Below are 25,586 nucleotides of genomic sequence, written 5' to 3' on the forward strand. Positions count from 1 at the left end.
AATTGGCAAGTGGGGGAAGTTTGCATGTTGCCATTGCTTGCTCAGAGTGTGCACATGCACAGACACCAGATTGTGCCCCCCCAGTCCTAGGTTCTGACCTGGTGAACCCCTTTGTGGCTTCTGTCACAGGCACCTGCTGGCTGTCCCAATGTGCTTAGAGATCCCAGCAGTACAGGGACTTGTGTTCATTTCCTGGCTCTGCCGCAGACTTCCTGTGCGACTTTGGAAAAGTCACTTTGTCTCTCAGTGCTTCAGTTCCTCATCTGTAACATGGGGATAATAGCACATCCTGTCTCCTCCTTTTGTCTGTCTTCTCTATTTATACGGTAAGCTCTTTGGGATAGGAACTCTCTTTTACTCTGTGTGTGTGTGTGTGTGTGTGTGTGTGTGTGTACATACATACAGTGCCTAGCACAATGGGCCTGGGTCTTGACTTTGAGCTCTAAATGCTATCATCATACACAAAGAATAATAATGATTGGCCCAGAGCCACTGAAGGAGTCTGTCAGACCAAGTGTCAGGACTCTGGTTCTCAGTCCTGTCCTCCCACAACCCCTCTACCAGATTCAGTCCTCTAGGCCAGTGCTACTCAAAGTGGTGGTCCACGGACCGGTGCCAGTCCATGAGCCATTGGCTGCCGGTCTGCACACAGACACATTAGGAAAAAAAATATGCCGGTCCCCCACATCAGATAGCTTGAGAAGCACTGCTCTAGGCTGGCATACCAGTCCAGGGACAAAGGGACAGTGAAATGAGCAATGGTCTCTAAATCCCTTTCCATCGGGTGTGCGGTGTGTCCTCTGTGGGGGAGCACGATGAAATGGAACAAAAGCGCCCTCTGGTAAATACAGTCCTGCTTTCCCTTCCCGCCTTTCCTTTGTTCACTGCAGAAGCTCTCCAAGGAGGTTCAGGATGCTTTGGCGAAGGCCAACAACACAGCAGAAGAAACCATTTCAGCCATGAAGACTGTGCGCAGCTTTGCAAGTGAGGACATGGAAGCAAATGTCTATTGGGAAAAACTGCGGCAAGTGTACAAACTGAACAAAAAGGAAGCCCTGGCCTATACGTACTATGTGTGGTCCAGTGGGGTATGTGCCTTGTTTCTATTAGCCACCTGTTCTCACGGTGATGATTCTGGGAGCAGGGAGGGGTTATGTTCTGATACTGCTTATTCTCTGCTGTATGAACTTTTAATATATTGTACATAAAAGTTTTGGGGCCAGGGGTGTTAACAAAAGACACAAACGTTAAGGTCTGCTCACAATCCCCTATTCTTTATGGCAGGTTTCAGAGTAACAGCCGTGTTAGTCTGTATTCACAAAAAGAAAAGGAGGACTTGTGGCACCTTAGAGACTAACCAATTTATTTGAGCATGAGCTTTCGTGAGCTACAGCTCACTTCATCGGATGCATGATAACTATTCTTTATGTTTAACTCTCCAAACAAAGATACATTTCTGTTAAGGATTTTGAATAGTGTCATCCAACAAGCAGTTTCCTGCAGTAAGCAGCACTCTAATTAAGATCAGTCAAGGGCATTGGAAGCACTCTGTGCACACGTTACTGCATTACGTTCTTAGGCCAGCTAGTTTTTGGTATCCCAAACTATAAAACAATGTTTATGAGATTCAATCTGCTGCTCAGAAACTGACAAAACCGTTTTCAGTGTAGTTGCTTTTTTGAAAGGCACTTTGTTGCCAGTCAAGCCTAGATTTCAGGGCTTCTACTGGTAACCAAAGTAGTGCAAAATCTTCTCACACAAATGATCTGGTTCCACTAAATTTCCTTTGTTGAAAGGTTTGTGAACCTGGTGAGCCAACTCTGGGGTGATTCATGGCATTCTACCAAAGTCCTGCAAGATTTGTGGTTTCTCATAGTTTGGATGCAAAACTAGACCATTTTGAATTTGATTTTTTGGGATCGTCCAAAGCAAAGCTCCCAGCATGGACCTGTGGTGGCTCAGGAAATTGAGAAGACCTGTCCAAACTGAAACTGACAAATTTAGCACAGCTCTAACAACCTCTTTCTCAGGGAAGTGCAGAGCCCTGAACTCCGATCTTGGCAGATGAATAAAGGAGGAATTTGTTTTCATTATGTTTGGCTTGTAGAATGGATTTATTCGTGGCTTTGTAGTCGACCGCTTTCACTGGCTAACTCTTACCTCTTAGCCACTGGAAGAGTAGATGAGTCAGGTTTCCTGTGTTCCATATTCCACACTCTGCTACTAACTCATGTGACTTTGGGCAAATCATTGAGCCTTGCCCCCCTGAGAACCTGGACTGACGAGTGCTATATAAATGCAAAGCACTTCTATTTTTCAGTTCTCTTTCAAGGGTCTGATCCAACTCCCACTGAAGTCAGTGGAAAAACTCTTTTGACATCAAGTAAGAGTTGGATCAGGCTTTAAGGCAGCACTTCTTAGCAGATCGCAACATGCCTCAGGTGGCACATGACCAGGATTCATCACTGAAATACACTTAAGTAATTCCATTGTGATTTATAACTCAGTCTAGCATATTAGGCCCCAGGCCAGAGCTCCATGTACATTTCAGTGCCAATGTTTGCTCTGAACTTCAAATGTACTTTCTGGATTTCAGGGTTGACCTTAAGTACCCTTGAAACAAACAGCTGCAGGGTGGAACCAGGGGCACATGGGGTACTAGTGTGTTACTCGTTAATTTCCATATACTCCATCCTCTCATCTGTCCCCTTAATGTAAACTACTGCTGACCCTGCCTATGCTCCTAAGTGGTTTTTATGTATTTATTTATTCTTTAACCACATGCAGGCAGATTTCTGGTCGTAGGGCTTCCTCTGCTTGGATGCCAGTAATGTTAATAACAGCTTTGCCTACCAGGGGCATAGCAAAAATGGGCTTCTCCTGGCATCTTCAGTTTGAAGTGGAAAGCTAGCATTTTTGGCTAGGTGAAAACTCTGATAAAATGTTCCCTTTTAGTCCCAAATGGGACATTTAATCTGCTCAGGGAAACCCGTTCTAAGGCGAGTCATGTTTAGTTTAGTTCTTTGTTTTAATTGTTTCGGTCTTAAAAAGAAAAGGCGTACTAGTGGCACCTTAGAGACAAACCAATTTGTTTTGGTCTTGTTATTACATAGTCCTGCCTTGAGTGCAGGGGACTGGACTAGACTTCTTGAGGTCCCTTCTAGTCCTACACTTCTGTGATTTATACACTTCTGCACTAACTTGGGGACAGAGAGGTGCTGAACCACTGCAGCTCCCAGGGAGGTTAATGGGATCTGTAAACTGTTATTTCTTGTTGTTGAATTAGTATCCCAGCAGTGCCTAGAGTTCCCAGCTGGGATCAAGGTTGAATTGTAGTTGGCACTGGCCACTCACTCAGTGAGAGTTTGCAATCTCAATGGATAAGACAAAGGGTGGTATAAAGAGATAAGCAAAAGACTGGAGACTGAGTCACAGGGAGATTGAAGGGAGTTGCCCATGGTCACACAGGGAGTCTATGGCAGAGACAGGAACTGAACTTGGATCTCCTGAGTCCTCGGACAGTGTTTTCACTACAAGATCATGCTTCCTTCCATTGCTTGGGGCTTTTCAGAATCAGAGCTTTTAATTACAGCCCGTTGCTTGAGGAAACATGCTACCGAATTAAAGAAGAGTACCCCTTCAAATGCCCATGATCCTTGAGGAAGTTTGGACTGGGATCTGAAAGTTATGCTTCAGGCCTATCTCTTTAGCCCACGCTCTCTTGCATATATTCATCCCTAAACTCAGTTCATCCCGTTTTAATTTTCCATACAAATCAATTGTTTAGATGTTACATGTTTTTCGCAATATCTGACATAACACCACAGTCCTGCAGCATGGCTCGTCTCTCCTTGCCCCTTGCAGTACATTTCAGATCGAATTAGAGGCAGCCCAGAATCCCAAATCCCAAACCCTTCATGTTTCAAGAGATGAGCAGAGCATTTGGCTTTGAATTCCCAGATCTGAATCCTGCTTCTGGGTTGGATCCTATATCAGAAAGGCCCTGTTTTCTGCTTTGAATGCTGACAGTATCCATTATGGTATCTTGAGATTTTGGGGCTGTCCAGTCCAAACCCTGGCACTGATTCAACCCCCACCCTGAAGTCTAACATAATCCAAAGAGAAACTGCATAAGAACATAAGAACAGCCATACTGGGTCAGACCAAAGGTCCATCTAGCCCCACATCCTCTCTTCCGACAGTGGCCAATTCCAGGTGCCCCAGAGGGAATGAACAGAACAGGTAATCGTCAAGTGATCCATCCCCTGTAGCCCATTCCCAGCTTCTGGCAAAACAAGGCTAAGGACACCATCCCTGCCCATCCTGGCTAATAGCCATTGATGGACCTATCCTCCATGAATTTATCTAGTTCTTTTTTGAACCTGTTTATAGTCTTGGCCTTCACAACATCCTCTGGCAAAGAGTTCCACAGACTGACTGTGCGTTGTGTGAATAAATACTTCCTTTTGTTTGTTTTAAACCTGCTACCTATTAATTTCATTTGGTGACCCCCTAGTTCTCAACCCTCCTCTAGTTCAGATCTCTTTTTAAATCGGACTTAATTTCCACTGCTCTGACCATCTCCTGAGCATCAGATGCTTTATGGTTGAGCCTTTCAGAGTAGCACAGGGGGATTAAACACATCTTCCATGAATCTTAATGAAAGAGATGAGTCAGAAATCCCATAGATCAACCTGGGCTTCTAAACTATTTTGTTCCTCCAACATCAGTGTCCCTGCTTTGAGTTTACAATCTATTGCACAACCTCAAGCACCCCGTTGGGACACTCCAGTAATAAAGCTTACACTGGTGAATTCTGGATAGCTGTGTGAATGAATAAACATGAGCCCGAGAAACAACCAGCGTTGTCTGTTTATGTGTCTGTGCTTGATTTCAGCTGACTCTTCTTGTGGTGCAAGTCAGTATCCTTTACTATGGTGGCCATCTGGTGATCTCTGGGCAAATGACCAGCGGAAACCTGATATCTTTTATTATCTATGAATTTGTCTTGGGAGATTGCATGGAGGTGAGTGTGGGTTATCCATGCACCAGGTTTTTTTCACATCCCAGGCTAGATAGCTGTGGGAGGGGAAGTAGAAGTGTTTTGTTTTTCTCTAGGTCACCATCGTCATAGTATTTTATCACCTCCCAGGTATTTAAAAATGGAAACAATGACAATCACTCTTTTTCTCCTCCCCCACTCCTGATAGGAGTAATAGCTGGTTCAGAGTATAGGGTTTTGCTGTGTGTGGAGGGGTGTTATAGGAAAGTTATGTAGGCTATGTCTACACTACAGTCGGGATCAACGCTCTGAGATCAATCCACCAGCGGTCGATTTAGCAGGTCTAGTGAAGACCCGCCAAATCGCCAGCAGATCGCTCTCCAGTCGACCCCTGTACTCTACCCCCGAGGAGAAGAGTAAGGTAAGCTGACGGGAGAGTTTCTTCCGTTGACCTCCTGTGGTGTAGACCCCATGGGAGCTCGACCTAAGATACGTCAACTCCAGCTACATTATTCACGTAGCTGGAGTTGCATAGCGTAAGTCGACTTACTGCAGTAGTGTAGACATAGCTGTAAATAGAAATTAGTTTCGCATTTAGTTCTGAAAGCGGGTAGGTTCATGGTCACTCTTGTCTCCTTAAAAAGCTCTTTCGATTCGGAAGGGCCAGATTTGGGTATGACTCGCGTCGAGTAATAACACAAGAGAATCAGGCCCTAGATGATGCTGAGTGCCGGGTCCTTAGCTGGTGTGAATCAGCTCCAAAGACTCCAATGAGGCTGTGCCATTTTACACCAGCTGAGGATTTGCCTCTGGTTGCTTTTGTTATTCCTACGAGTTTCCTGGCCTCTTCTGCCACGAACCAGCTGGCAGTAGCTCCTGCAGGACGTCCTTCGGATTAGACCTGGGACTTTGCCTCCAGGTCCGATTGCCCCCGGTGTGACGATGAGCTGGGGAGGCAGCCTCGCTCAGCGAACAGCGCGGGGTGGGGAGAACCACATTGTTCTCTCAAAATAATAGAAGTCGCTCATCTGCTGATGAGACAGCCAGCTGCAGGAAGTGGAGCGGAAAGCTGTCCATTGCTTGAAGGACAGAGTCTTGGATGTCTTCCGGGCAAGCTTTCCTGCGGGAAGGATGAAAGGGTTTGGAGGCTGCTTGTTACATTTCAGGGCCCATTAAAAGCTTAGTGGGATTCTTTTATTTAATTGGTTATAAACGGCTAAATTGGCAGTGAGTTAGTGAGATGGGAGTCTGTCCGGGAGAGCCCTGGGATTGCCGAGCCTGCACAAGTCTGCTGTTGTCTCGTCTCATTAGCCCAGCTAATCCAGGCAGAAATGATCAGCTCCAAACTTCCTCCTAACCTGGTGCGATCACCTAGGTGCTCCAGCCTCCCCTGGAATGAAGAACAGCACATGTGGCAGTAGCCATCTGTTCATAGGACTGCAGGATCCAGTGCTGCTTCCAGCCTGCTTTCCTCTTTATGGGATGCCTGTTCCTTGCACTGTCTGTTCTGAAACTTTGGGCTTGGTGCTGGAGGCTGAAGAGTATCCGAGTTTCAAGGGATGTTTTACTCTAATCGGCCCCACCATCTGCTGCACAGTAGACCTGGGTTTGGGAGTGGGCTTTGGGTTCCCATTGGGGCACTGATGAAATACATTTCAGAGGAGGGAGGGGTTGCCCCATATTCATAGGATTGCTGCAGAATCCGGGTGTTATGGGAACTGCTTGTCTTGGTTGCATGGAAAATGACAGGAGGGTTTCAATCCATGTTTGGGTGATTTGTTTTCAGGGAGACCCCTCCCTGCATTCCATTTTTCTTCCACTGTCACACGCACACCTTCTACAACCTCCATAACCATCATTCCACCATTGCACGCTTCTGTGTAATGAATGTTGGACCAAATCCTGAAATCGCAGGTGTATACAGTGTATCTTAGACCAGCAGTCAGTGCTGCTGCAAGCATCTGCCAGAGAGGGGTCACTCAAAAGCTACGTCAGGTATTGGTGGGAGGGGAGATAGACCCTTTCACACCCGACCCACCCTTTTGTGGCTCTGCATACGGTACTACGTTCGTGTCATTCCCTGGGAGTTTGGGCTTAGCTGCCGCCCTGTCATCTGGGAAGTTACTTTCTATTGCAATGTATGACCATGTAGTGCATGTTTATTTTGTTTACAAGAGAGTGATATATTTTAATGATCATTATTTCTCTCTCTACTAAGCTCTGACACATGGAGATGTGTAACCTAGGCCTGTTTTGTGTTTCTATTTAGTCTGTTGGTTCCGTCTACAGCGGATTAATGCAGGGAGTAGGAGCTGCTGAGAAAGTGTTTGAGTTTATAGATCGCAAGCCGACGATGGTGAACGATGGAACCCTGGCACCAGACCATGTGGAGGGTAAAGTGGAGTTCAGAAATGTTACTTTTTCCTATGCTACCCGGTCTGCAACACAGGTCCTACAGGTGAGGGTCTTGGCACGTGTTCAGCATTCCCTTCCTGAATACACAGCACCATAGGAATAGGTTAAGTGCAATATTTCGCCAGCAGGTCAATTACTAACTAGTCGCAGACTGTGGCATAATCAATGAATCATAGAAATGGAGGACTGGAGGGGACCTCAAGGGGTCATCTAGTCCAGCTCCCCAAACTGAGGCCGTACCTACACCATCACTGACTAACTCATTTGTCTAACTCCTCCTTAAAAACCTCCAAGGGAAATGTTGGAAGCCCCATCCTTGGAGACCTTTCAAACGAGACTGGACAAAATACTGGGAAATAGATTGTGGGAAACCATTCCACATGGCGGTGTGGTGAAAAGAGGGCATTTAGGGCCTAACAAGGGATACTTATGTTAATAAAGCCCTTGTTCACTCTTACAACATTAAAGAGCTAATTGTGGTCCAGGGTCTTGAGTCACGTTATTGCTGGCAACTCCCATTGTAATGACCACCATTAAATTGTTGTTGTTCTTTTATTAAAGACACAGAAAAAGAAAGAAAACAAAACAGTTAAAGCCTTTGAAATACAAAGTGTTAAGTAAGGCTTTCGTTGTAGTAATTCCCCTTATTTCCTTTCCCTTACTTGCCCTGTATTAAGATTTTTGTATAGGAGAAGCCCCTGTTTGACAGAGGATATTGCCGATGTTATTACCTGTCCTTGATGGGGAAGAGAGACGAGGTTAGTTTTAGTGGCTTGGAGCTATTGCTGCTGTTATTGGAGTCCAGTCCTGTTTCTACGAAGACTAAATAAGACACCCACAGACAGACAAAGGGACAGAAAAGAACAGCAAAGACAGGAAATGCAGCTTCTGCCTCGGGTGCTGACTTTCACTGGCTGCTGGAGGGACACAGGCCCAGCACACCTGCTTCTCAGCCACTCACTATCTGGCAAACTTTTATCAGTATCAGGCTGTTTGAGGCATTGCTACTAGCTGCCTTTCTGGTCACAGGCTCGGTGCAAAAGGTGGAGTTGTTTTGGCCGGTTCAGCCAGACTCTGATTAGACAAAAGGCAAAGGAGAGGATAGGCAAGAGGAAAGATTACGTGTGAAGGGAGGAAGGACACATGAGGAGTGGGTAAGATCCGGAACCCATGTCTCCCGCCCCATGTATTGTTCAGCTGAAGCTGGTGGCAGTTACTGTGTCCTTGGTTCCCTCTCTGGCCTGACTTGAGGATCAGGACAGTGCAGGCCTGGTGATCACAGGGGCCCAGGAGACAGGTGGCAGCCATGACGATGAAACTCGCTCCTTCTAGCCCACCCTTTCCCCCGCTCCCATTGAGTGACCTCTAGATAAACAACGTCCAGTTGAAACACATTTTGGGGATTTCAACTGTCAACATTCCCTCCCATTTCTAGACCCTTTCAGCTTGTTCTCATGCCAACCTGTGACTTTACCAGGAACTTTGACCCCCTTCTCCCAGTTCTCTGAACCTAAACCATCCAGTTTGTACCAGTCGCTGCATATTCAACTTTGGCTGACTTTCATAAACAATTTTATGTAACAGGCTGAGTTGGACTTTTGTTACTTCGCACATCTTAACATACAGACCTCTTTGTAACTGGCTGCCAGAGGACTTACTAGATGATTCCTCACTGTCGTCCCTCTTCTCTCCCCCTCTCCCCCCCCCCCGTTTTTTCATATCTTTCACGCCTATGATTTTGCATAGCTGGAAAAGTCCATTTGTGAGCTCACTTACTAGAAAGCCTTTTGTAGCTGTTTAACACTGAGACAGAAGGGTTGTTTCTAGGTAACTCTGGAGGCTTGGCAGACAGCGAACCAGGTACTGATCTCAGATGCGTGGGATATATGAGTAATGGTGTGGTCTCGGAGAATCAGCTAGATTCCAAGTGTTTATAGATATAACACTGGAGGGAAACTGAGAGCAGGCTATGTAGAGCTGCCCATTTGCAGTGGTGGTGTTTTGTGAAACTGCGGGCATGTTCTGTTTTGTGTCGTGCTAATGAAAGCTGTTGGCCTGTTCGACCTCCAGTAGGTGTAGGGAGGGCTCTGGAAAAAGATCCGCCCATTAAATCTAAAAGAGCAGGGGTGAGATCAGAGGATGGGTACCAGGACATTGCTGGACTGACAGCCTTTGAGACTGAGCCACAGAACAGGTATAGCACAGGGACAGCAGAGAAAGCGTCCCCGTGCTGCCTGGTGCCAGTGTGCCTCAATCCTGACCCTCCAGATCTAGCCCATTCAGCCCTTAGCTTCTCTGTTGAGATGACCAACAAAGTTGCCAGTTGTGGTTGTGCCTTTTATGATGTGGCCACCAAATCATTTTTGGGGACTGAAGGGGGGCCACTGACCATTCCCAAGTTAAATTGGGTCAGAGTAGCAGAGGAAAGAGGTGCAATCTGCAGTCTCTCTCCTGGTTTTTGGACCTGCCTGTTCTATGGACAGGTGAGTCTGAAGAAAAGATGTTGGGCCCATCTGCTTGTTGTGAGGGAGGGGAGGAGTGAGGCAGAAGATGATGATACAGCACTGGGAGGTTATCTAGTGGGAGCTCATACATGCTCATCTCCTGGCGTTGAAGCTGGAGGCAGCCAATCTAGCCGTGGTAGGACAGGAGCACTAAAGAAAACCCTGATCGCTGTTTTCACTCTGTTTCAGCTGCCTTTTCTAGTGTACTCTCTGCAGATCAGACACATGGATGCTTTAAAAAGCCGGGTACACAGGCTATCACTCACTCACCTCTTACGTTACAGAATGTGTCCTTCACCCTCTATCCTGGCAAAGTGACTGCGCTCGTGGGTCCTTCGGGCAGTGGGAAGAGCTCCTGCGTCAATATTCTGGAGAATTTCTACCCTCTTCAAGATGGGCAGGTCCTGCTGGACGGGCAGCCTATTAACATGTATGATCACAAGTACCTGCACTCAGTGGTACGAGTTACTGATAAACCTACTAGCTCTACTCTGCCATGGATCAAAGGGTTTTAGATCATTCAGGGGATATTGTCTGGTCAAATTTGGGCCCAACATTTAATTTAGGTCTTTCTAAAATGTTTCCTCAATGCCTGAGACTAGAGCTAGTTAAAATTTTTTGATGGGGGCGTGCGGAGGAAGAAATGCACTTTTCCCCCCCAAAAAAATTTCACCAAAAAATTGTCCTTGTTTTGACTAGTTCTATCTAAGACCAGTAGAACCATGTCCATGATTGTTAGGGTGTTTTTAAAAATTCTAGTATAAACCAGGTTTTTTTTAATACTTCGCACTTCTACAGCACCTTCTATCCATGCACTTTACAAATATTAATTAGTTAAATCTTCCAACACCCTGTGACGTATACAATCCCCATCGGTGAAGCCAGGAGACAGAAAGGTTAAGTGACTTGCCTAAGATGATGCTGGAAGTCTACAGGCTTCCTTTCTTACACAAATAAACATTCTTCTGCAGTGGTTACAACCCAGAATATACAACATTAAGCTTCTGCATGAGAACCTGAAAACATAAGGGATTAGAAACTGACTCTAAACCAAAAATGAAATTGACTAGTGGCATAAATGGTGAAAAGTATATTAGTAAATTTTTTAAATCCTTTCCCTTTAAATAGCCTGATGTCGGGGTGTCAGTAACACAAATAAGGCTGTTATTTTTTTATTATATATGCTTTTAATATCTGCTGTTGCTCTACATGTTAATTTCTGGGAGAGAATTTGGAAAATTTGATTTTTAAAATGTAAGAGAGTTTACAAAAGGGGGTTACATTCTGCAGTTTGTAATGGTTGCTTTCAGGATGGGAAGGAAAAGGCATTGTTTAGGAAATCAAAAATGGCAGCTCTGTAACTTTCTAATTTGGGGATTGAAAAATCATGCAGAGCCAATACTGCTGTGTGGCTGAATGGTCTAATTCTCAGACGCCCCACCAGTGCACTGTGCTCTGTAGGCCTGGAGCACTTTATACTGACTTCATGCTTCTATTGACTTAAATGGTTTTGGACATGAGTTTATGTGTTGGTTGCTAGGCTGTTGCTGCAGCCAGCATTGATGGCGATCTCCATGCTGTGTTCAAGATGCCTAACTGTGGTGACTGGATAGATGAAGCAGGAGGTTCTCTCTAGTTTGACTGACACATGTTGCCAGCACTGGGTTTGGTTTTGTGTTACTGCCCGGTGGACTACAAGAAATGGCAGCCCTGAGCTTGCAGTGTTATAACCAAAACGCAACAATATCACTAGTGAAAGCTGCAGGGTTCTGTCCCATTGCTGCAATTCTTAATAGGGTAATACCCTGAGATAAACAGGCCAGATTCACTTTTGTTCTCCAAGAACTGTGCTTTCAAACAGAGCGGAAACCGGAAACCACAAAGCACTAGCAGGTGTTATTACCCTTGGCTCCTATCATTCGTCAGTTTTGTTTCTTGGTTCAATATGAAGGTGGCGCATAATCACTTCCCCACACTTAAATACCAGGTGCATCTGGCAAAATGTGCTTCCAGTGCTGACTAATGCCCTGCAGCTTCCATGAGTCAGCTAAGAGCTACTTCTGAGGGCACAGCTGCATTGTTCACACGGGCAGCCTGCAACAGAGTGTAATTAGTACCCTCGCTGAAATCCTCTCTGGTTTAGGCACTTTGGGTCTAGGTTTAACGATGGAACTCTGCCATCTACACTCTCAAACCAACTGGAACCAATTATTATAACCTACGAGAGGACTGTAGTCATTAAACGGTGACTGTTCTGTTTTGGTTCTGACTGCCTCTTCCCTTCCTTTCTGCAGATCTCTTTAGTGAGCCAAGAGCCAGTGCTGTTTGCTCGAGCTATTGCGGAAAATATTTCATACGGTTTAACTTCAGTCTCGTTCGAGTCTGTAGTCCAAGCTGCTCAGAAGGCCAATGCCCATGCGTTTATCACAGAGTTGCAAGATGGCTACAAGACAGGTAGTACGGACCATTTCGTTTTCTCCAGTTGCAGCAGAAGCATGACACTTAAATATCCAAAACAGTTCTTGGAGATTGGTGGTAAAATACAGAGCCTCTCCTCTCAAATTAAGGGATTAAATTCAGCCCATGTTAGCAGTGACCAAAACTCACTGGCAATTGATGGCTGTTGGCCAAGATGGCCTCTGGCTACCAGATATTGGGACTGGCGACAGGATGGATGACTCAATAATTGCCCTGTTCTGTTCATTCCCACTGAAGCATCTGGCAACACCCACTGTTGGTAGGCTATGAGCTAGGTGGACCATTGGTCTGACCCAGTGTGGCCATTCTTATGTTCCATGGCTTACTGTGTGTGAACTTAGTTTGGTCTCAGGCCCAGTTTCCTATTGGGTAAGTGTCCACATCACAGAAACCCTCACCAGAGTTAGCACTAATTGCCCACTCCCCCCACGCCCCCACTTATTGACAGGCTCCTCAGAGAGGACAAGGACTGAATGAGCTACGGAGACTGAACTATCTTCTCCCCACAGAGGTGGTCTCTCCAAGTCAGGCCTGTGGCACCTGATTGGGCTTTACGTGGAACTCCGTGCTATTGTTGCCCCTGGTATATCTGTTATGTGGCTACGGGGGGCTTTAAGTCAGTTTTCCGCAGGAACAGGATTGGGCTCTGGATCCCTAACTCGTAGTTCATCCAGTGCCAGGTCCTGGATGGAACACACCCTCTATCTTGTTTAGTTTTTCAGTGGGCTTATTCTCTTAACAACCCAATAGCAATAAAACTAAGCAGTGAGGCATAAACCAACCTGCTCCTACTTACCAAGAAAATAAAATGACAATAAATCTGCAGGAACAAGAGCTGACGTGTTGGTGACAGAAGCACTTTGCATTGGGACCAATGAGAGTAATGGCTTATACAATGCAACCGAAATGTTTCAGTTTCCCCTCCCTTCTCTCTTCACTGGAAGATCTGCAGAATGGGTCTCCAGGGAGAGAGTGCACGTAACTGACAGTATATGTAAATGTGCAGAAGTAGCAATAACTGGCACTATCTTTCAGTGCTGAGGTTTCCTTTGAAAAACTGGTCAATGAAGGTTTTGGATAGTTGATCGTCCAGGCTCGTGTAGCATTTCTCATCCTAAGAACAAGTGGTTTGAGCACTGGCCTGCTAAACCCAGAGTTGTAAGCTCAATCCTTGAGGGGGCCATTTAGGGATCTGGGGCAAAAATTGGGGATTAGTCCTGCTTTGAGCAGGGGGTTGGACTTGATGACCTCCTGAGGTCCCTTCCAACCCTGATATTCTATGATAATTCTAACAAGGACTCTTGGAATCACTGTAGCATTTGTCAATCCCCTAAAATGCCAGGTTGACAGTGGTGATCCACTGCTGCAGAGAGAGGCTATAGCATTCCTTTAAGGGTATGACTACTGTAGGGGAACAGGGTTATTTTGGTAACTTAGGGCCTGAAAGACTCCCACTGAACTCAGTGGGATCAGGTCCTTATTGAGGAGTATTGACCTTAAAAACCCAGACCAGCATTTCAGAGGAGGGCACAGTTAGAATGGCTGCTGGGAGACGAGAACACTCCTCTCTTCTTGTACCAAAATATTTTTGGTTCCTGTTTTCAGAGTAGGAGAAAGACAAAATATTGAACAAGGAAAGTTGATCTGTATCCAAAGCATTTTAATATATATTCTGGAAGTGAGGGAGGGAAAACAGCCAAAGAACCTTGGGCCCTTCATTCTCCATCTGTCAGTTTGGTGGTTTACGTGAGTGGTGGGTCTCAGTTCAGTTTCCAGGGCTCTAGTGTCTATTTAACCCCCTTCCCCCCATAAGGGTACCGCTACACAGTCCATGGTAGTGAGCCTCCAAGCCAGGGCTGACAGACTGGAGCTCACGGGACTTGTGCTACTGCACCAAAAATAGCTGCAACATGGTTGCACCTCAGGCTGGAGCCTGGGCTCTGAAGCTGAGGGAGAGGGATGCGTTTCAGAGCCTGAGCTCCAGCTGGAGCTGCAATATCAACACAATTATTTTTAGTATGGTAGCACAAGCGCTGTGAGTCTGAGTCTGTCATCCTGGGCTTGGAGGACTCACTGCCACTCACCATGTAGACATATCCTTAGTGTCCCTGTTTGTGGTCTGGGAAGAGGCCCCAAGGACTGAACAGGATCAGGCCATGGAGATTGAATGAGCTCCCCCCCCCCCCCCCGTTCCCTTAATGCAGTCCTTTCAGCTTAGAGATGAGGTGCATTAGGGCACTAGCCTAGCACTTGAGAGACTGCAGTTCAATTCCCTGCTCTGCCACCAACTTCCTATGTCACCTTGGGCAAGTCACTTAACCTTAGAGTATCCTAGAATCATAGAATATCAGGGTTAGAAGGGACCTCAGGAGATCATCTAGTCCAACTCCCTACTTAAAGCAGGACAAATCCCCAATTTTTGCACCAGATCCCTAAATGGCCCCCTCAAGGATTGAACTCACAACCCTGGCTTTAGCAGCCAATGCTCAAACCACTGAGCTGTCCCTCCCCCCATAGGAACAGTTTTTCAAGGGTCATGGTGGATTCTGTTTCAATGATGATTTTTAAGCAAGATTGGATGGTTTTACTAAAAGATCTGCTCTAGGAGTTACTTTGGGAAAGTTCTCTGAACTGGGTTATACAGGAGTTTAGACTAGATGATCACAGTAGTTCCTTCTGGTCTTGGAATCTATGAATCTCTCTGCAGCTTAGTTCCCCATAGGGAAAATCGCACTGCCTTACCTCACGGGGGTGTACTGAAAGAAATCTGAATCCAGTGATACATCTTGATTTTTGTCTCACTTCCCCCCCCCCCCCCCCCTTTCATCAAACAGAAGCTGGTGAAAAAGGAGCCCAGCTGTCTGGTGGCCAGAAGCAGAGAGTGGCTATTGCAAGGGCTTTGATCCGAGCCCCCCCAATCCTAATCCTAGATGAAGCCACAAGTGCCCTGGATGCAGAGAGTGAACACACGGTTAGTAGGGCTAATTCAGTTTATTCCAGGAAATAAATAGGAGTAAAGTCTGGACTTGGGTACAGATGGGCAGAGACCTGAGCTGAAATTTCTAGATGGTGGGCCTGCATAGTCTGGACATACTGTGTTGCCTTCTTAACATCTGGCAATTGTTGTATGAGCAGGTGAGAATTAGAAACTAATTTCCGCTTTATCTTCTTTCAAACATAACATTGTAACCATTACAGAGGGAATGATCCGGCATCTGTAACATACCAAGGCTAATTCAGGTTAGATACAAATCGCTTTGCCCAGGGAAAAAGTTAAACAATGCACAGAAAGGTTACACAACAGCTTAGGACAGGGAGTGGAGAAAACTGTATCCTGGTGAAATTGCAGTAAGACAGAATGTAATTGCCTGAGCTGGAATGTAGCCAGGACACCAGAATGAGCTTCTCCGCTCTTGCCAAAAGTATCCAGGGAGCCTTCAGGGATAGTGAGCAGTCAAAGCCTTTGTCTAGTCTCTTATGACACCTTCGTACCACAGCGCCCCCTAACACCGTGTTGGGATATGGCTTTGGCGTCATCTTGAAGGAAAATTGGTGAATTGCCAGCACCACTTTCTGCAGCAGCTACATTCTCCATAGAGATCTCCCATCTGAGTACAGTAATGCCTCGCTTAACGCTGTAGTTCTGTTCCTGAAAAATGCGACTTTAAGCAAAACGATGTTAAGCAAATCCAATTTCCCTATAATAATTAATGTAAATAGGGGGGGCTAGGTTCCAGGGAAATTTTTTTCACCAGACAAAAGACTATATATATATATATATATATATATATATATATATACACACAGAGTATAAGTTTTAAACAAACAATTTAATACTATACACAGCAATGAGGATTGGGAAGCTTGGTTGAGGTGGTGGAGTTAGAGGGTGGGATATTTCCCAGGGAATGCCGTGCTGCTAAATGATTAACTAGCACTTGGCTGAGCCCCCAAGGGTTAACACATTGTTGTTAATGTAGCCTCACACTCTACAAGACCACACAAATGGAGGGAGGAGACACAATAGATGGATGGCAGTGGCTGCAAACATTTCCTGCGGAAACTGAACATGATGATGAACCCATGCTATCCCACTGGAGCCCACCACTCCCTCCACTTTCCAAAGTGCCGGGGGGTGCATGTGTGTTTGTATGAGAGATGCATACCGTGTGTGTGTGTGAGAGAGAGAGAGAGACACACACACACACACACCATGTGTATCAGAGACACACACCGTGTGTGTGTGCGTGCATGTGAGAGAGAGGTGCATTGCCCCTTTAAGTATGCTACCCCCAATGTAAGTACACTGCCTTTTTAAGTAGATCAGCAAGTTGAGACAGCAACTGCTGCCAGCAAGCTCCCTCCATCCTGAGTCCTGTGTGTGTCCCCCTGCTCTGTGGAGATGGGGTGCAGGAGTGGGGACAACCTGACATCAGCACCCCTCTTCCCTCCCTTCCCCCGCACAGCAAGCAGGAGGCTCCCGGGAGCAGCCCCAAGGCAGAGGGCGGGAGAAGCACATGGCAATGCGGGGAGGGACACCTGAACTGCCTGGCAATTGATAGCCTGCTGGGGGGGCAGCCGCACAGGGAACTTGGGGGGGCTGCCGGCCCACCCTAGTTCCAAGCTCCCACCAGCTCGCTCCAACGGGCTGCTTCTCCTGCAAGCAGTGGACAAAGCAGGTGGCTGCCAAACAACGTTATAAGGGAGCATTGCGCAACTTTAAACGAGCATGTTCTCTACTAGATCAGCGACGAAACAACGTTAACTGGGACGACGTTACTGTAGTGATTTTCCCCCAGACTTGCTTTGCTTTCAGGGATCTGATGACATCACAGCTTGAGGAGGTAATATGACTGCAGATCTACTGAACAATTCAAAGCAAAAACGTGGGGACTTGAGATCCATGGTTGACTGCAGCTGGTTTGAATACCTCATGTTGGAGTGACTCAGTCGGTAGCAGTCATCTGAGTCAGACTGTGGAGCTGAAGTCTCACAGCAGGACCTAAGGGCATATCTCATGATGATGCTACTGTGCAGTACACGGAGCCTGGGACATTGTTAGGAACAGTCAGACACATTGTATTTTGAACTTGTACACTATCATCTCAGTACACGATGTAACTTAATATGAGGCACTATAGCAAGATGTGTAGTCTACAGTGCCGGTCCCAAAACAGCATGATCCCTACGGTTAAGAGAAACTGACTCATAAATGTTGAAGCTGGCAGTGGAAGGGTGTTTAATATAATATACTTTACATTTATCCCGTGGAATTATACAAACTTCTGACCATTGAAATGCCGCCTCCTCTAGGACGGAGTGCAGCACCTGCTACACTCCACAGCTGCGGGATGGAGGGGAAGTTTTGAGTCCGGTTACTGAGGAAAAATTTAATTCTTAAAAAATGTGTATGAGTTCATTAATGTCCACACACAAACAGATGGGACTTGGGCGTTTGGAAGGGCCTGCCTGAAAGTCCCACTGAAATATACAAAAGGCCGACGCTGGCTCTAGTCAAACTGAAATACAGGTTTGTATTTGTGTAACATGAATGCATTTCAGGATTAGTACTGCTGACAGCCAGATGCTTTATTAATGATGACAGCTGTGGGACTACAGCCATCTTTGTTTCCGAGCAGGTAGAAGGTGTGTCCATTTGACACATACCTAGTCACCAACTGCCTCACTATGTTAAGACAAATGTCTTGTTTTTTGTGATGCTGCCTTTATTGTTGCTCAGCCGGCCAATATCCCCTTTTTTCCAAACCAGTGCATTCACGAGGTGCAAGCTTCTTTCAGCCCCTGCCACTATAGAGCGGCTTCTAAATTCAGGGCCCAATCCTAATGAGAGTTCACCTTGCAGGATCAGGGCTGTAATCTCTAGACCCACCAGACCAGTTAGTGGCTGCAGCAGGAGCTGCTGCATTGCACGGATGGAATTTGTGAGTTGAATTTTGAGCGGTTTGAGGGAGTGCTTAGGGATAAGTAGTCCAGTGATATTCATGCTTATTTCCCATTAATACTAATGGGATATCCTGTTCATAGATCCATGTGTATCCCGAGGAGAATAAACCTGTTATTGCAGATTTCTTAGTAAGGAGTCATAAAAGACACACCTCCCCGCCCCCATGGATAACAATGACATTTGTATGTTAATCTCTTCCCTTCCCCACCCCCTCCCCCCAAACAGATTCAGCAAGCAATTTATGGTGACTTGCAGAACCACACTGTGCTTGTCATAGCCCACAGGCTGAGCACTGTCGAGAAGGCACACAACATCATTGTTTTAGACAAAGGCCGAGTAGTGCAGCAAGGAACGCACAAGGAGCTCATGGAAGAAGGCGGCCTTTATTCTAAGCTGGTGCAGAGACAGATCCTCGGGCTCGAAACTGGCACAGGGGACGGCTGTCATCTGGAGACTAGCTTAGCTGCTGCCAGTGGAGATTCGATGAAGCCGCCGGGAGGACTGGATGAAGAGTTCAGGGTGTGACATGCTCTCTCTGGATTGAGACAGGATGGTTACAATCCTGTAGCTCACAAGTGAGAGAGCACCAAGGATTCCTTGAAAGATCCTTGTTGGGATGCTGAAACAGGAGTCCACCGTAGTCCAGACTTGGACACATTACTGTAGAACAAGGCCTGTTTACTAGTCACGCACACTAAGCTTCCAGTAGGCAGACTAGTAAAACAGGGAAACAATGGGCCCAGTTTATTAAGGGGAGTTGGATCTTTAGCAGTTCCCAGTATTTCTACTGGGTTTCTTTTCTTAGAGTCAGCAATTCCCAAGGCAGTTGATGGGGTCTGTTCTCCCACTGATATGTCTGTTTAACTGCTGTTAATTGTAATGGGTGTTATACACATGCATGGAGGGGAAGAATGAAACCCCTTAAGGAACTTCAGGAGGTGGTTTTGTGAATTGGTAGGAAGACATTGAACATAAAGTAAGATCTTGATCCTGCAGTCACTCTGTGGTGCCAATCCCATACTCAGTGAAGTCAATGGAAAGACTCCCATTGGCTTCAATGGAAGCTGGATCAGCCCCAAAGTGCAAAACTCTTATTCAAATCTATGAGAATTCTGCACAGAGTGTCTGCAGGTTCATGCTCCTGTCTAAAACATTACCATGCAGAGCTTTTATTAGCTTCATTGCAGTGAGCCAGGGGCCCACCGGCAGATCCTGCCTTCTGAATCGCTGATGGAGTCTGGTGATTTTTTTGTTTTTAAAGGATGTAAAGTTTTACCATAGCTTGGTTAATTTTTTTAAATGGCTCTATTTCTATGGGCACCAGCCAGGTTTCTGTCTGGCTCCATCGTCCATTGAAAGCCAGTCAGTCTTATTTCAAAATGTGCTTGTTTTTAAATTCACAATTTCAGTGCCCAGGTTGAGAAATATTACCTAAAACCAGGCGTAAAATATAAATAATGGCACTTTATAAACCCTACCCAGGCCCCATTCAGCTGTGGGCTATGCTAGCAATGTCAGTGCATGAGAAATCCATACAGCCGCATTCCTTGAAATCTAACTCCGACTGCCTGAATTCCACATTTAGTTCTTTGATGTTTTTTTAAATTATTTATTTATTAGTAGGAGGGCAGAAAGAAAAATACCATTTCTAACTGCATACAACACTGGTGGAGCTGGCCCAATCTTACTACCACTCCATAAAGACTGGCAGGAACGTTTATGCAGCCCGCAAGGTGCGATTTTAAAAATAGCATTAATTGTATCTCATACAGGGAAGATTGATTCAGGTTGCGCAGTTGTTTAATAACCTCAAGCACTTTAGCTCTCGAGTTAATTACTTTCCAGGGTTTGGCTGCTGCTCTGTAATACTTTGCGGCAGCTTTCTTGTTTGCAATGTTGTTGTTTTTTATTTTTAAAGTGACGTTTTACAAACTGTTTAGTGTCCTCAAAGGGGATACTTTAAAAATAAAGTACTACCTCTGCCATTCAACTTTATACCCAATGTCTCAAGGCTTGATTAATTCACAGATAAGTTGCAGGTTTTTTTTAACAAGCCAACTTGTGAATACAACCACATACCTTTCTAGTCCTGTCACTGGGAATGAGGCAATACCTACAAGGATCAAGTTAGGCTGAACGTCAGCTAGTCGTACTGAAGCTCTAACAGTAGGTGTAACCAGCTTCACGATTTGTTTTTGTTCTGTGTCTCATTTGGTTAGTATGTCTGCCCTTCTGTGTGATATTATCTCATCATTTCACAACGCAATGTGCCCCATGACCAGCTCGATCTTTAGTATCCAGCCTTTGTAATGTGATAAAAGTCTGGGCCCTGGAATTCAAAGGTAACCCAAGGGTGATGCCATTCCTAGTACAATCTTTTGTTTTATCTTCCTGTGCTTGTGAAATTCTGCCTCATTCTAGAGAGTCATCTGTACTGTTCTACAGACATTTCCATAGTTAAAGGTAAATAGCTAGGCACATACCTGATTGCAGAAGATTATTGTATAGGTGTGACAGTGTATGGACCCCATGTAGAAGCTGAAAGGGGTAAGAGTTAACCCTGCATTTACATCAACGTAACTAGGACCAAAATGTGGCCAATAATCCTTAAAAGTGGAGTAAATTTCTACTCCTTTGCGAAGTCTGAGAAATGTGGTTAATGGACCTAGAGAACACTGCCTTTGCCTATGCAGTGCTAGTTATAACAATCCTAGGTAAAGAAAATAAAGTGCCAGCTACAAATGGGATGCTGGAAACCAGAGCTAGAGGTACATGGGTGAGCTGGAGAGTCCTATAAAAATTAAATGGGGTATGTAAACGGTCATACGTTTCATTGCAATGCCAGCACTCTCAAAGACTGTACTGAACCTGAGCCTGCATAGTGCTTTGTTAAAATGCACTCAGATAGGATTCTTGGTTCCCAGGCTTATTATAATAATCTAATTTTTATTAATACTCCAGATGCTTAGATCCTAAGAATGCATTGGAAACTGAAAACTGGGCATCTCAATGGCAACAGTCTGACCTAATATCAGATTTTGACTTTTCTAGGTGTTCATTGCCACAAATGCTGAATTCCCTCCTATACAGTAGAAAAACTCAAAGCAAATTTTCTGGATAGGGTTAAATGTTAGGGTTTGTGAATATCCTTAGTTATCTTGTCAAACCACAAGTAGGGCTGGATCTTTCTTTATGCTAAGATCCCTAAGATTTCCTTGTAGCTTTGGTGCTTTGGAGTGAGCCCAGACTAAAAGTCAGGATATTAATTGCAGCTCTATGACTGACTTTGTTTTTTTGACTTGGGCAAGTACTTAAATAATGAATATTTACAGCTCACTGCAAGTGTATAATACATTCTGCCTTCCACGAACATATGAACTCACAACTTCCAGTGTTTCCCCATCTATAAAATGGGGTACTACTGCCTCCCAGGGATGTTTGTATCAGTTAACATTTCAAAACACTTTGAAGATGTCTGCAAAGTATTTTTTTCTTATTGTGCCTCTACTATTGCTCTAGTGAGGTTTGAAATAGCTGTTCTATTCTAAACCCCTTCATTCATTCCTCACTCTGTCTGTTCAGACCGGGTTGAGTTATGTGATCCTGGAGAAAAAGTTTTTTCCTTTTAAGATAAAGGGTATTTATTTTCCACACACATAACTCAGCTGACTTTGTTTTAAAACTTACCCTGTTGACCTTGATACTGAAGGCACATGCTGGAGAGCTAGAAGAAATTAGGTTTGGAAAGAAGTTCAGAATGATTGCAATTGCTATGCTGAGCATGTGTAGCACTTTCCTTCCTACGGCTACTTCATGTCATTCCAAGAGCCGTGGTCATACTGGCATAAACACAACTGTGTTTGGTGTAAATGCTGAAGGACCCCTCCAGAAATCTAGTCAAGGTGAGATACTGTGGTCTTAGCCACGTATCAGTGACACATGGTTACATCTGTACCTTCACGCTGACAATGAATGCGGATGTCCTGTTGACATCACCATGGAAACATAGTGTGGTGAATCAACCCAGCTGTGTTTACTTCAGTATGTGTATATTCTAATACATCTGACTATGCCGAAATAAGAACATGTATTTATTTCAGTGGTTAGGCATTGGAGTGTTTGGTTACACAGGTATGGGAAGACATTGCAGATCCACAAAGCACCTCTATTTCAATATTTGAGTTGCTAGAGATCTTTGTTTTTCAGAGCTGAGCGCCTTAGCTTCTAAGTTTTGTGCACTGACTTCATTGGGAATTTATGATGACCAGGGTGTCCAGGACTAGGCTCTTACTGTATTGCCTTGGTAGCATACCCTGCCCTTTCTAGTCTGAGAAGCAAGGTACTGACGACAATCAGCTCTTGCTCTCTTAACTAGCATTGGGACCACTGTCTCTACCCCAGTGTGCTGGATGGTCACATCATTTTGATATATGAGAGAATCGGCCTTTGACTAAAATGGAGTGTCTAAAGAGAAGCTCCAGGGGGCTCCTCTTCCTAAATATACAAAAGGAAATTAACAAGCCACAGGGTAGCTTGAATGATGTACCTTTGTTTAAAAAAAAAAAAAAAAGAGTACTTGTGGCACCTCAGAGACTAACACATTTATTTAGGCATAAGCTTTCATGGGCTAAAACCCACTTCATCAGAGCAAGGGTTAATAGGCTCCAAAGATTAGATTTGCAAATTCAGTTTCTACTAACTAACCAGTTTTTCCAGACAAAACAAGCTGTCAAAAAGGTGACTTGCAAAACATGGATACACCTAATAAATATGCACCGGTACCAGAAATAACCTTGAAATGATACAAGGGGAGAAAGGGAGATCCAGGATCATGTTTAAAAATACATCAATATAAATATTAATAAAATAGGTTGGATGCTGATTCTTTTTAATACTAATGTTGGATTCTTTATTAAATGCTATGCAATATGATTTTCATTTTGAGCCTGAGCCTTTTCATTCCTTTCTACTGAAAAGAAATTCCTCTTGCCAGAAGAAAGCACTTTGATAGATATACAGGCCATTTTTTCAAGGGCTATGGGAGAAATTCACTTCACTACACCTGTGGGTTTTGGTTGTATAACTGAGTGCTGTAAGGAAAGGAGCCTGTCTTCCATAACTTGCATGTTGACAAATGTAATGTTCATAAAATGCTGTCAGCATAAAAGTAATGCCAGTAAAGATAAACAGGAACCACTCCTAAGTGTCTGATGGCATGACATGCACCGTTCGTGATAAGTGTGGCGTACCTCCCAGTGTCCCAACAGAGGCCAGATTCTGGAGTTCTTGACACCCAGCCCTCTGCTCAGTCCAAGAGACCATTCTGCCTCAATATCTCTCATTAATGTGACTGAATGGAATTGCACATAACTGTCAAGATTAGAATACATGTTTATAGAAAAAGCAGCTGAACTCTGATGTCTCATTTCACCTCTCTTTTAACCTCAGTTGCCTCTCCCAGCTGGCTAGGAAGCTAAATTACACACAAACTGTGTCCAAGAAGGTAGGTCTGTAGGTGACACAAATGCCACCCAGCAAGCTACAATAAGCAGAAACTCCACCCCAAGAGCTATAGCTCTTAAACAAATCTGACGAAGAAGGTAGAAAGGTTATTGGCAAAAGGGGTTGTACTCAGGGGTTGAAAGTAAGCTGGTACGGCATACCGGTAAAAAGTACTCAGGCCTGTACTCAGCTGACATTAAAGTGCTGCCGGTAGGGACCCATCAGAGCCACTGATGGGGGGCACAAAAGGGGCAGTGATGTTAAAGTGCTGCCATGGCAATGCTTTAACATTGTTGCCTCTTTTGCACCCCCCGGGGTTGCCGAGGGGGGGGGGGGCAGGAGGGCCAAAAGGAGCAGCTGCCCCGGTGTTGTGATTTAAAAGGGCTGGGGGCTCCAGCCAGAGCCCCAGGCCTTTTAAATCACCGCCGGAGCCCCAGGCAGCATGGGACAGGCAGCGTGGATGAGCTGGCTGGGGGATGCTGACCCCCCCAGCCCTGCCCCTTACGGAGCCAGCCCCCGTACTGGTAAGTATTGAATGTTACTTTCACCCCTGGTTGTACTTAAGCACTAATGAGTGCGTTCAAGTCCCTCTGTAAATTTTGCCATGACTTCACTATTATGTATCAGCAGGTTATAAACTTTAATTTAATAAAAGCTACTAATGTGAAGTGTGACTAATTAGAAGAACTGATTTACTGATGGCTGGATTACCAGACTCACAGCTACCCCCATTTTCACATAGCTCCCACTTGGTGTAGCAGTCTGGGGGAGGGGAAGTGGGCTGATCCTGACTGGGGCCTTGCTATGCCACTGTAAACCAAATAATTAAACTAGTGAGTCTTCCTAAACAGGTAGTTGTAATGTGAATAATAAATGATTGATAGTGCTTCACCCAATTAATTCAAAGTATTTTACAAGTATTTGTTATTCCTTACAATCCCCCTATGAAGTAGGAAGAAATTCCCAATTTTATAAATGAGGAAATAGGCAAAGGCTGAGAAACTTCCTGAAGATCATACAATGAGTCAGTGGCAAAATTGGGTTTACACATCAGAGTTCCACGCTCTTAAACCACACCATTGCCCAATACTGCTTATAAAGTGACCCTGATAAAGTTATACCCACTTTATACCTTTATAAAGGAGGGTCTCTTTTAAGCCCTCATCTATTTAATTTCTCCTCAAATGTCTTTTAAAAAACGTTATTTTTCCCATGATGATGGGTGTGTGTGTGAATGTTATGTGATATTGTGTTGTCATAGCAACTATCTGCTAGTTTTGAATAACAAGGTCGTACTGCAACAGCTCATGTCAGTCACCTGTAAACACACAGGTGAAAATTGCTCATGAGTAACATTTATTTACCCTTTTTGTAGCATCCCCCACTGTTGAGGATATACACACAACAGAGATATTCTTCAAAAAGCACAACATACATGTTGTATGCTGGTTTCAGAGTAGCAGCCGTGTTAGTCTGTATTCACAAAAAGAAAAGGAGTACTAGTGGCACCTTAGAGACTAACCAATTTATTTGAGCATAAGCTTTCATGAGCTACAGCTATGCTGGTTATGTGGCTTGCCTATAAATAATAATGACAATGATTGTTCAAAGAAAAGGAGTACTTTTGGCACCTTAGAGACTAACCAATTTATTTGAGCATAAGCTTTCGTGTAGCTCACGTGTAGCTCGTGTATGCTCAAATAAATTGGTTAGTCTCTAA

General features: G+C 44.9%; 1 protein-coding gene across 9 annotated transcripts in view; it reads left to right on the forward strand.

Moving 5' to 3' along the window:
• Positions 1-20,359, forward strand: part of ABCB9 (ATP binding cassette subfamily B member 9) — a 34,180-nt gene extending 13,821 nt beyond the window's left edge. For 6 of the 9 annotated variants that reach the window (XM_048821640.2, XM_048821638.2, XM_075120046.1 and 3 more), the window contains 7 exons: positions 891-1,088; positions 4,898-5,026; positions 7,272-7,460; positions 10,206-10,379; positions 12,216-12,375; positions 15,234-15,370; positions 18,590-20,359. In XM_048821640.2, the coding sequence (XP_048677597.1) occupies positions 891-1,088; positions 4,898-5,026; positions 7,272-7,460; positions 10,206-10,379; positions 12,216-12,375; positions 15,234-15,370; positions 18,590-18,889 (1,287 nt within the window). In that variant the 3' untranslated portion in view covers positions 18,890-20,359. The other 3 variants (XM_075120048.1, XM_075120047.1, XM_075120049.1) reach the window with 3 other exon arrangements.
• Positions 20,360-25,586: the final 5,227 nt, after the last annotated feature.

This window comes from Caretta caretta, chromosome 15 (assembly GCF_965140235.1).
Source record: "Caretta caretta isolate rCarCar2 chromosome 15, rCarCar1.hap1, whole genome shotgun sequence".
Lineage (NCBI taxonomy): Eukaryota > Metazoa > Chordata > Testudines > Cheloniidae > Caretta > Caretta caretta.